Genomic DNA, 13,046 nt, shown 5'->3' on the forward strand with positions numbered 1-13,046 from the left:
ATCCTCTAAATGAAGGAAACAATAAATCAAATTAAAAATTCAACAGCCCTTGATATAGCTCAGTTGATAGAATGCTTACTTTGCATGTACAAGGCCCTGAGTTCAATCCCCAGCACCACACACCCAAAAAAAATTCAATAGAAAGCATCACCAACAAATTTGACCACTTGGTAGACAAAACAACAGGCAATGAAGACAAAATATATAATCTTGAAAATAAAGTTGATCACAGAGAGATGTTACAAAACCATGAACAGAACTCCCAACTACGGGGATAACATGAAAAGACCAAATTTAAGGTTTATCGGGATAGATGAAGGTACAGAGATACAAACCAAAAGAATGCACAATCTTTTCAATGAAATAATACCAGAAATTTTCCCAAACCTAAAGAATAAAATGAGGGGCTGGGGATGTGGCTCAAGCAGTAGCGAGCTCGCCTGGCATGCGTGCGGCCCGGGTTCGATCCTCAGCACCACATACAAACAAAGATGTTGTGTCCACTGAAAACTAAAAAATAAATATTAAAATTAAAAAATAATAATAAAATGAAAAATCAAATACAAGAAAGCTTACAAGTCGCCAAATGTACAAAATTACAACAGACCCACACCAAGGCATATTATAATGAAAATGCCTAACATACAGAATAAGGATAGAATTTTAAAGGCTTCAAGAGAAAAATTTCAGATTATGTACAGAGGGAAACCAATACAGATCTCAGCTGATTTCTCCATCCAGACCCTCAAAGCTAGGAGGTCCTGGAATAACATATACCAAGCTCTGAAAGAAAATGGATGCCAACCAAGAATCCTACATCCAGCAAAATTAAGCTTCAGATTGGAAGATGAATAAAAACCTTCCATGATAAACAAAAGTTAAAAGAATCTGCAACTAGTCTGCACTACAGTACATTCTCAACAAAATATTTCATGAGGGTGAAAAGAAGGGGGAAAAAGTGAAAACCAGCAAAGGGAGGAACTACACTAAAGGAATATTAATCAAAGGAGAAACTAATTCAAATTAAGAGCTAGAAATAAACCCAAATGACTGGGAATACAAATATAACTTAATAATAACCAACTCATCAATCAAAAGACACAGGCTGGCAGAATGGATTAAAGCTCAAGACCCAACAACATGCTATCTCCAAAAGACTCACCTCATAGGCAAAAACATCCACAGACTGAAGGTGAATGGATGGGGAAAAAATATATCACATGGAACGTGTAAACAAGCAGGGGTTTCTATCCTCATATAAAATAAAGAAGACTTTAAGCCAAAGTTAATCAGAAGGAACAAAATGGACATTTCATACTGCTTAAGGGAACTATACATCAACAAGACAGGAGAGCACCACCTCACTGGACATCAACTTGGGGATGTGCATTACTCACTACTCTGTGTATGTCCAAGAATTATTGCCAAAGCCCTGTGAGGACTGACTTTGGGTATAACTTCTATCAGATACATAAATTTGCAAATATGAAATGTGGAAAAAATGAGGACTGATTACCTGTTCTGGAGAGGATGGTGGAGACAGTTATTCAACAACTTCAAGTATTTAATGCCACTGAACTGTACACTATAAAATGGTCACTATTGGGAATGCTATGCTACGTATATTTTACCACAATTAAAACAGTGTTTCCCATGATTGTTAATCTGTAGGTTTTCATGTTCATTTTTCCCTGTACTGATAAAGTTTAATGCTTTTTAGTTATATCTGTTATGAGAATATAAAGCTTTCTTTCACTCTGTTTGCTTACTCTCAAATCTGCTACTAATAATTTTGAGCTAAAAAAACCTGCTGTATTAATTTTTTTGGTCTACTGATTAATAAGTGTCCACCACTGCACAAAGAAACTACTATTTGCTGAGATTTAACATAGTATTAAAGACAACACCCACAATGACCTGAAAGAGTATTAAGACCCTCCTCTATGCTTATCACAATAGTAAGCACTTATAATCACAGCAATTGGAGGCTGAGGCAGGAGGATTGCAAATTCAAGGTCAGCCTCAACAACCTAGTAAGACCTTCAACAATTTAGCAAGATCCTATCTCAAAACAAAACAACAATAACAAAAAATACTTGGGATGTAGTTCAGTGGTAAAAGCACTCCTGGGCTCTATCCCCAGTACCCAAAATAGGGAAGACATTCCTCCTTTTCTTGCTACATGTTTTTCCATTTATTTCAATGAAAACAACATATCCAAATAGTTCACATGCAGAGCAGATACAAAATCAAGAAAATCCTTCTGTTAAGCCAGACAATAAAGAGATTTGCAAAAAACTTAAACAATGTTACTCTTCTCATAATCTGTTTTGGTAAAGTTGTTTTTCATTAAAATATATTATACATTAACATATGACAGAATTGTTACCATATTTTAAGTTTCTTAGTGTTAACTTCTAATATAGTAAATATTAATAGGCTTTTGAGGAGTTCTCAATTTGGGGTTTGCAGGAGTTCTGGGAAAGCCTGAGAACAGATGTTCAAATCAATGGCATTTTGCACATGACCAGAGTGGAACACTAGGACAATTATGCAGCAGCACAGAAGACTACTAGGATAAAACAGGATCCAAGAGTATGACCAAAAGGATACAGAAGAAAACCTGCATATGAATAAGGAATATATAAAAAAAAATGAAAATAGTATTCAAAATATTATGACTCTGGGATTCCCTTCCCCTCTATTCTCCAAACTTTCTATCAAGCTGTTAACATATTCTTCAACAAAAATTTTGTAACTAAAAGATAAACCAGGGACGGGGCTGTGGCTCAGTGACAGAGCGCTTGCCTAGCATGCATGAGGCAGAGTTCGATCCCCAGCACCACATAAAAAAACTAAACAAATAAAATAAAGGTATTGTGTCCATCTACAACTAAAAAAAAAAAAAAAATTAAAGAAAAGATATAACCATTTATATTAAATCTCAAGACATTTAATATATCCCAGAATCATGGTTTTATCATTTTTTTAGTTGTTTATGCACCTTTATTTATTTATATGCAGTGCTGAGGATCGAACCTGGGCAGCACGCATGCCAGGCGAGCGCGCTACCGCTTAAGCCACGCGATCGCGCTACCGCTTAAGCCACATCCCCAGCCCCCAGCTTTATCATTTTTATAACTGAATTTAAGGCACAGAGTAAACAAGGTTCAAGACGTAACCCCACCCCTCTTCTCTCTCCACAACAGGACAGAAAAGTGGGAACAAGACACTTCCCCTGAAATGCTGAGGGCTGACAGCAATGGAACATAGCTGTGGAAGCACAAGAGAAGGTGGGAAGACAACAGTGAGAAAGCTGTGTCTATATTTTCTTAACAGAGAGAGAGAATGAGGAAAGGGCACATGGAGACAGTGTGGTCTGCCCAGCATTACTGGACGGGGCTCCAAACCTGGAGATTCAGGTGCAGAGAAAGTGTGAGACCACTGGGCTAACCACAAGGTCAAGAGTCATACACAGTGACTGGGCTCATTAAACCACCAATAACCTCTAGCTCTTAGAAAGCTGGAAACTGCTTCTGTGGAAATGGACAAGGCTCTGGGACTCACAATCACTGGCCAAGCAGCAGCCAGGAATGAGGCATGGAGACAGAAAATGAGCCTGACAGAATGCCACCAAGGGCTGGGACAACCAGATGCCCTACTCAGCTCCTGCTATGGAAAATAAAGGAGTCTAGAGAAACTGAACATTCCCAGAGAAGAGACCTAAAGATACAGGTATCTGGAGTCCCCCAATAAAAGTGGACAACCCTGAACAGGTGAGCACATCTCCTGTGCTGCAAATAGCTTCTGGGCAGTTTCTCAGGTCTGGCTTTAACACAGGCTGACAACTAGAGATACCAGACTTCCAAAGAAAGTCTCTATGAAGAGAGAAAACAATGGAAGGAGCAAAAATCTACTTCATAAAACAAACAAACAAAAAACATTTTCCTATCCTCGGGAAGTCAACAGAGGAAATAGCATTTAGAGGGGCTGGGGATGTGGCTCAAGCGGTAGCGCACTCGCCTGGCATGCGTGTGGCCCAGGTTCGATCCTCAGCACCACATACAAACAAAAGATGTTGTGTCCGATGAAAAACTAAAAAATAAATATTAAAAAAAAAGATTTAAAAAAAATAGCATTCAGAGACCGAATGGACAACAGAAAGAGAGAAATAATAAACAAATGAAATAAGCAGAGAAATAGGAAAACACACACATACACACCAGAAAGTTTGGAAGATAAAATTAAAGTCATCTCCCAGAAAGCAAAAATAGAGACAGAAAAAAAAAGCTTTTTTTTTTTTCTTCTTTTTAAAGTTCAAGAGTCTCCATCTCATTGGCTGGGTCCAGTGGCACACACCTGTAATCCCAGCCACTCAGAAGGCTGAGGCAGGAGGAGTGCAAGCTCAAGGCCAGCCTGGACAACTAACCAAGACCTCTGTCTCAAAATAAAAAATAAAAAAGGCTGGGGATGTGGCTCAGTGGTAGAGCACCCATGGTTTAACCCCCACTACCACCAGAAAAGAAAACAAACAATCCCTAAAACTGAAAAGACAAAATCTCCATATCGAAAGGGTCTAATGAGCACTAAAACAATGAATGAAGACCAACTCCATGGCACTTCACTGTGAAATTTCTATGAACCAGAGATAAACTTCCAGTAAAGAAAAAAAAGTTACATCTCTTAAGCCACTTACATGGCTATACCCAATCTTTGCCTTCACTAATCTCTGAAGTCCCTGTGAGCTCACTGTGGAACTGCCCAGCTCTCCAGACAAGCCCTCCTACCTCTCCCACTTGCTCAGTGCAGTCTCTCCTTCCACCCAGTCTGAGCTCACTGAATTTGTGGTCCATTGACTCCAACAACTTCTTGTGGTCTGCCTCTCACTTCCATTTCCTACCTCTTCCTGAATCCCTCCAGTGCTCCCTAACAATGCCCAGCTCCTTCCTCCATTCCTCACTTCTGTGTGACACAGCCCCAACTCTCTAAAAGTCCTCCCTGCAGCTGGGTAACTGACTGGATGGAGAGTGAGCGCTGGTGTGCCCATCTTCCCACTTTAGTACTTTGTCACCAACCCCAGGGAAGCCTGAGGGCTGCCTGGCAATTTATAGATTTCTCTACTCCCGTTACTCCCCTGCTTGTCTGGTAATTATTTTAGCCTTCTCAGATCTATGTCCTCAATACTCAGACTCTTAGCTGATGATTTGGCTTTCCAGTTTACTAAAAAAATAGCTTGGCTCAGAAAAGAATCTGTAGAAGCTACCACAAGGAGCCCTTCACCTGCACCATGGCCAGTACACCTGCCTTCCTCTGGTGTCTACAGAAGGACAGCTCTGTTACCCAAAGCTAATGACTCTACTGTCTCCTCACTCACTCCAGTGTCTTTCCCACAGCACTGTGTTTCCCCTTTCTGTTAGATTATTCCCATTATCAGACAAACATGTTGACATTTTGCCCATCTTCTAAAAAGTACCTTGACCTAACATCTTCCTATAGCCACCAGCCCATTTGTCTATGCCTTGGAAAGAACTATCTTGCTGTTTCTGATTTCTACCCATTAGTTCTCTATTGAACTAAAATATTACATGATATGCAAGGGTACTGTGTAAGATATTTGAAAAATATGCTAGAACATTTGGACCAATCAACAGTAAACTTATAGAAATTAAAGAAGTTTTTTTAAAAATCAACTAATCCTAGAAAAAATAAGAAATTATGTAAGAAAAACTAATTGATCATAGCTGACACAAGTATTTAACATACTCTTAAGCAGATAATCTAAATTTAACCAAATATATAATACTGCAGTACAGAATAAACCTTAAAACTGTGAAAAGTTGGCTAAAATCAAAACAGCAGATAGATATGATAGATGCTTTCATTACAAGGATAACAGGCAGCACTTTCATCTAAGGGCTAAATGAGAATTAAGAATTAAGGATTATCTGGGGGGGGGGGTGTATCCAAACAATCATTTTATCTAAAGGCCTCATTTAAAATAGTTTTAACATACGTATTAGAATCTTTGTTATAATACATTTTTAATAGTTTTCCACAAGTATCTTTTTTGTTATCAACATTCTTGTGACTTAAATACATGATATAAATTATCCCCACTGTCTCCTTTCAGGGAATTCCTTCTACTATGTAACTCTATTGTATTTCTTTTTCCACCCAAGCACAGCATTAAAACTGTTTCAGTGTAATATCCTTTTTCTTCTACTGACTCCAAGTAAATCCTGGAATCACCAACCTCATTTCCTGCAACTCTTTAGAGATCTTAGTTACTTCAAAATAGGCAAGACACGTGACATTCCCATCAAAGGGCTAGAAGTTTTAGGTCTCTATTTATTAGAACCAATGTTCTAATAACAATTCACTTAATTTTTAGCCATATAACCCAGCAATGTCATTAATGGATAACTACCCAAGAGAAATTAAAACTCATATTCACACAGAAACTTAACCAGGAATGTCTAGAGTGGCTTGACTCATAATTGCCAATGCTGGAAACAACTCAAATGTACCTCAGTGGGGGAACAGATATAAACTGTGGTCCCATCACACAAAGGAATTCTCGGTAGAGAAGAAAGAACTATCAATATATGCAATAATTTGTATGAATCTCAAAAGCATGATGCTGAGAATCTGTATAATCTCCTCTTCCTTCACACTCCTGACTATTTTTGTTTGTTTGTTTGTTCTTTGAGGTACTGGGGATTGAATCTAGGGCTCTGCACATGCTAGACTGAGCTACATCCCCTTACTTTACATTCTTTAAAAAAAAAAAAAGGCCACACTTGGAATTGTGAACACACAGGTGGTTACAGGAGGTGATGGTAGGGGAGAGAGACGGTGGGAGACCAACCTTGCAAGTGACTGAGTCACACTCCCTGGCTGGGTGCTGAGGCGCTCAGTCACAGAAATGTGGCAGAGCTTTCCCCACCCTTCTTGGGTTGGTGTCTCCGTGCAAGGGTGTGACTTGTACAGCCCCAGGGGTGAAGCTACACTCACCTGTTTCTTTGTAATATAACCCCTTGCCCTGTTTAGGATAGAATCTTCCATGGAAGTGCCTTGTGTGTGTCCCCTTCTCTTACAGTGCCGTTGGGTGTGGCCTACCTAGATGACAGTCAACCTGCTGACAGGGGACATCATGAAGATAGACTCAGCCCCCTGAAACCTGACCCCTTGCCTCATTTGAATAGCTTCTCCTCAATAAAAGGGGTCAGGGCTTGCTCTCTCTCTCTCTCTCTCTCTCTCTCCCTGAGGACCCTTAAGGTATTTGTGTCTCTTTTGCGCAGCCCAGTTAGCCCAGTTCAACTGGAGTGACCCCTGAGCCTTTTATCTGCGAGAACTGAAACCCAGCAAGAGACCATAAAGGGAGAGTTTGAGAAGTTTTTTGAATAATGGGGATTGTTCCACATCCTGACTGTGGTAGTGGAACATGAATCTAAAATTCAAAGAACTGAAAAAAAAAAAAAAAATTTTTTTTTAAACAAAGTTGGTGTTATTTTATTTGGATCTTTATTTTGTTCATTTATATGAGGTGCTGAGAATTGAACCCAGTGCCTCAGACATGCTAGGCAAGTGTTTTACCACTGAGCCACAACCCTGGCCCTGAAAAACAAAATTTTAAAAGTTATATAATTAAAAAAAATAGGGGATGGGGATTGTAGCTCAGTGAGAGTTCTCATTTAGCATGTGTGAAGCACTGGGCTCGATCCTTAGCACCATATAAAAATAAATAAATAAAATAAAAGCATTGTATCCACCTACAACTGAATAATAAAAATAAAAAAAGAGAATGGTTGTTTTAAAAAAATATAAGCTTATATTTTGATGTTCCAGATGAATGTAAGTTCAAAAGATGCCCAAGTAAAAGATGTTATATAACTATTGCAGCCTTCCCACATATTCACAATAGCTAGAAGAGAACATCCTATTTGTAAGAACAACAAAAATTACAAAATAGCCAGATGCAGTTACAAAAGCCTGTAATCCCAGCAACAGCCTCGTTAACTTAGCAAGATCCTGTCTCAACACAAAAGATTAAAAAAAGGTGGGGAGGGGCTGGGGATGTGGCTCAAGCGGTAGCGCGCTTGCCTGGCATGCGTGCGGCCCGGGGTTCGATCCTCAGCGTCACATGCCAACAAAGATGTTGTGTCCGCCGAGAACTAAAAAATAAATATTAAAAATTCTCTCTCTCTCCTCTCTCACTCTCTCTTTAAAAAAAAAAAAAAAAAAAGGTGGGGATATAACTCAGTGGCAGAGCACTCTGGGTTCTGTCCCTAGAACCCCAAACAAAATAAAAAACACTGGAACAAACTTAACAAGACTTATATAAAACCTAAAGAAAAAAAGATATGAAAACAAAATCAAGACACACTTGATATTTCTGGATAAAAAATCTGGTATCATTAAAATATCAAATTTTTGAGCTGGGGGTGTAGCTCAGTGGTAGAATGCTGGCCTAGCATGCACAGAGCCCTGAGTTTGACTGCAAAAACAAACAAAATTTTAAATCTAACTTAATTCCATCCGAAGTAATCTAATCAAAATTATGGCAAGTCTATTTTTAGAATGTGGCAACAAGATTCTAAAATTCATCTAGTAGTATAAATAACAAAAAGAAAATTTTGAGAAATAAGAATAATCAACAGGGGACTTGACCTACTCCAAAACATCAAAATATACTTTCAAAGCTGCAGTGATAAAAACACCATGGTATGGTTAGAAAACTAATACCTAGACTCTGATGTTCTGTTATAGCAGAAAAAATGGACCAAGACAACCAGACAAAAGTGATTTATAAGACTCTTAACGAAAGTACAGTTATGTTAAAGAATGCTTACTGCAGTTGTGTTTATGGCAAAAACATGAGAAATAACCCCCAGCTCACTGTGGTTCACCCACACAGTGGAAGACTATGCAGCCTTTAACCAAGTGTGAGATCTGTAAGTAACATACCCTGGACCTGTGTCTGGTCCAGATAATGTAAAAATATTATTATTATGTCCCATATGACTGCTTTTTTATTAAAATAAACAAAGAATTAATGTATATATATATATATATATATATATATATATATATATATATAAAACTATGGGAATATACACCAAACCTCTGTCTGTAAGTGATTCTCTTGGAAATTTCAAAGAACTTTCACTTTGTATATAATGAATTTCTGTAATGTTTACATATTATATGATTCTGGCTCATACCTACAACAGGGGTAAGGAAACAAGAATAAAATAACTTTGTTCAAAGATTAAAAAAAAAACAAAACCAAGGATATTTTAAAATTAAACCATCATGGTAGTAATATTCAATTATTTTTGGAAAGAGAGCCTTCTAAAAGTAAATATGGGCATGGGGCAGCAGTGGTGGAGGGGGTGTCTGTCTGTCTCAGTACTCTCCTGGCTTACCATCTGTGCCACACAGAAAAACTGGAGTAATCATTTGCAATTGGTGGGAACTAAACCAGAAGTTTTGTCCCTTATCTCAAGAAAGCTTTGATCAAGGAGAGCAGGGACAGCTCCAGTCCACTTTTTTTTTTTTTTTTTTTTTTACAGATTCCAAAAGCAGTCCAGGCAGCTTAACAAGGAATATTAACCAAAAATCCAAATGAATTTATTTTGTCATTGAGACAACTTACTGACAGAATGACTGGCCCTGGGTTCCTGCTCTAACAGCCCCAGGCCTGGTACGCAGCAGACATTAGAGTCAGGACATTTTTGTCACATGGTCAGCCAATGGGAGATCATTTCTCTTAGAAGCTTCCTTCAGTAGTATTACAATAATTTAACAATATTTATTAAGTACATAACTGGCACCAAGCACTCTGTTATATACTGTAATCTACCCTTACAGACTCTAGTGGAGACAAGTAAGCCAATTTCAATACAATACAAACTGTGTCACATAAGGGAAGTGTAAGTATCTTTAATAATCCCATGGATTCAATCTCCAGTACCAAAACCAAAAAACCCCAGATATTAAGTAGACAGTTTCTTCTATGATTCAACTTTATTATGGTACAAAATGACACACATTCACTAGAAACTGTACTTGGGATTTTGAGTTGCCTGGGGGGAAGAAGACTGCCAACAAATATTTCACGGAAGTGATCACCACACAGAAAGGTGAAGAGTACTTCAGACACCAACATCAGGTGCAAAGATGAAGGAGTGTGCTGAAGCAGCAAAAATAGGCTCTGATCACAAAAGACTATGGAGTTAATTCCATAGTTTTAATGGATGTACTTTTGATAAGAAACACAGCTGAGTAGAAAGCCAATATCACAAACGCTAGAAAAGTGTGTGTCATCCTAAACAGAAACTTAGTCATGGGCTACCAGAAATATTCAGCTAAGAAAACCTATGGGAATAAATCTGTAAATAAAAACAATTCTATTGATTTCCAAGTACCATTAGCTCACATTTAAATGCATGCATAAAGTTTTGTCCAATTTTTGTGGTAGCAGACATTTCTATTGAAAAAGACCAAAACACTACTCTTTTTAAAAATGTATTTCTTTTAGTTATTGATTTACATGCAGTGCTGAGAACTGAACCCAGTGCCTCATACATGCTGGGCAAGCACTCTGCCACTGAGCCACAACCCCAGTCCCAACACTACTCATTTTTAAAGGTAAAGATTATTCACTCAATATTAATATTTACAACCTTAAATAAATGTAAATGGAAACAGGAAAGTAAAAAGACTCCTAGACAATTAAAACATTTTATGTTCCAAGAAGTTTAATTAACTTAGAAATAATCATAAATACGTACGTTCTCTTCCTTTTTCTCCCACGTGGAAATAAACAAAATAAGTGGTCATAACAGAAATAGGCACAATTCATATTTATTTACCTCTCTGCCTGTAAGGATGTGTCGTGCCAATTTCACTTTAGCAAAGTTCCCCTTGCCGATAGTTTTCAACAGTCTGTAGTTTCCGATGTGAGGCTGCTCATCCGCACAGGAAGCTATGGAGTTTCTACACCGAGCTCCAGAGCGCCCAGTGCGGGAGGTGACTTCTTGTCGCCCATCTCCATGTGAGGTGTGCTACAATGCAACATACACAAAGACAAGGAAATGAGGGAACACTTAGTGCCTGCCAAGTTTTAAGGGCTCCTAGCTGAATAAACAAAACATTACTGCTTTAATTTTAATCCTAAGGTATCTAGCACTTCAAAGAAATTTAACCACATAATATATACATTTATGAAAAACCAAGAAAATATTATAAGAAAAATACAGTGTTGCAATTCAATTGGGGGTTCCAAAAAGATATTACAGCCTGGGGTGGTGGCACATGCCTGTAATCCCAGTGATTTGAGAGGGTGAGACAGGAGAATCATAAATTCAAGGCCAGCCTCAGCAATTTATTGAGGTTTTAAGCACCTTACTGAGATCCTATCTCAAAATAACAAATAAAAAGGGATGGGGATGTGGCTCAGTGATTAAGTACCCCAAGTTCAATCCCTGGTACCAAAAAATATGTATATACATAACATACACACACATATAGACAGTTTGTGATCCATGATTCAACTTTACCATGGTACAAAGTGATACACATTCAGTAGAACCTATACTTGGAATTTTGAATTGAGCGCTTTCCCTAGGATAGTGCAAGCAGCATGAACTCTCACAAGAGCGCTCCCCAGTCCCCCTGGCAATCATGGGAATAAACAAGACTGCAGTGTACTATACTGTCAGCATTTTGGGAATGCAGGTATTCAATAAATTACATGATATATTCAACACTTTATTATAGAACAGCCTTGTGTTAGATGATTTTGGCAAATTATAGAATAATATAAATATACTGAGGACATTTAAGGTAAACTAAACTAAGCGATGACATTTGCTAGGTTAGGAGTATTAAGTGCACTTTGACTTAATGGTATTTTCAGTATTAATTCTTAATGGTATTAAGATGGACTTATTAGGATATAACACCACTATATATTGAAGAGCATCTATATTTTGAATATGTGGCCATCACATAAAATAGGAGTAACAGGACTGCCTTCTGGTCACCCAGAGTTTAACTCTTCTACATGCTAGCAATAGCACTTGCACATCTGATACTCACACCACAGCCCATATAAAGCAGCAAAAGCTAATGCCACCATTCACCATTCATCAGATGAGATTAAGGCCATATAACAGTTCAGTGAAAAATTCAAGGGGAGTCTAGATTCCCAATTTCTTTCTACACGATGCTAAAAATAATTTATTCCATATTCTGTTTTAATATTAGTTCTTAAAAACTTTGCTCATTACAATGTACCAATAAAAATAGGAAGAAAAAACTTTGTTCATATTTAGAAGAGCCACAGATCATAATCATTAAATAATCAGGAAACAAATTAAAATTTTACTTAAGTATATCTATTTTAAAAATCTTTTTAAAATAATCAATATGGTCCCCAAATTGTTTTACCTTTGTTCATATGGGACAGAGAACCAACCTGAATTTGAAAAGACTAAGTACCTCCTACATGAGAAGAAATCAGGTCTCCAAATTTAAAACAACTTTATATTTCATTCCTTCCTTAGTCTCTTCCCTAAAACAGAACATATGTGCCCATATATATGTCCTTTCTATAATCCTTAAAATAACAAGCCATCTCCTTAATACAGGATAGGTTTTGTTTTGTTTTGTTTTTTTAAGTATTTTTTTTAGTTGTAGATGGACACAACTAATTTATTTTTGTGTGGTACTGAGGAGCGAACTCAGTGCTTCACACAAGCAAGGCAAGCACTCTATACTATTGAGCTACAGCCCCAGCCAAGGACAGGTTTTTTGAATGTGATAAAAACCAAACTATAACAAGTGGACCTCCTCCAAGTATTCCATACTTCAGAGATATTAAAGTTAAATTTCACTTTTGAAAGAGCCAGGCAATTATTCCATGCACTTATAGACTAAATGATGTGATTAAAAAAATAAACTCTTATCCACCTAGGGGTAGAATGGAATTTCCTTACTTTGATAAAAATCATAGACCAAAGACACTTTGAGCAAATATT

General features: G+C 37.6%; 1 protein-coding gene across 8 annotated transcripts in view; it reads right to left on the reverse strand.

Annotated features, from left to right (window-relative positions):
- The window catches only part of Mark3 (microtubule affinity regulating kinase 3), a 101,463-nt gene that overhangs the window by 72,047 nt on the left and 16,370 nt on the right, over positions 1-13,046 (reverse strand). For 6 of the 8 annotated variants that reach the window (XM_026405466.2, XM_026405464.2, XM_026405465.2 and 3 more), the window contains exon 2: positions 10,878-11,069. The exons of 1 other annotated variant lie outside the window; for it this stretch is intronic. In XM_026405466.2, the coding sequence (XP_026261251.1) occupies positions 10,878-11,069 (192 nt within the window). Of the gene's footprint in view, positions 1-10,877; positions 11,070-13,046 lie in introns of those variants that run through there. One more of the 8 variants, XM_077800301.1, reaches the window with a different exon arrangement.

This window comes from Urocitellus parryii, chromosome 6 (genome assembly GCF_045843805.1).
Source record: "Urocitellus parryii isolate mUroPar1 chromosome 6, mUroPar1.hap1, whole genome shotgun sequence".
In the NCBI taxonomy this organism is placed as follows: Eukaryota; Metazoa; Chordata; class Mammalia; order Rodentia; family Sciuridae; genus Urocitellus; species Urocitellus parryii.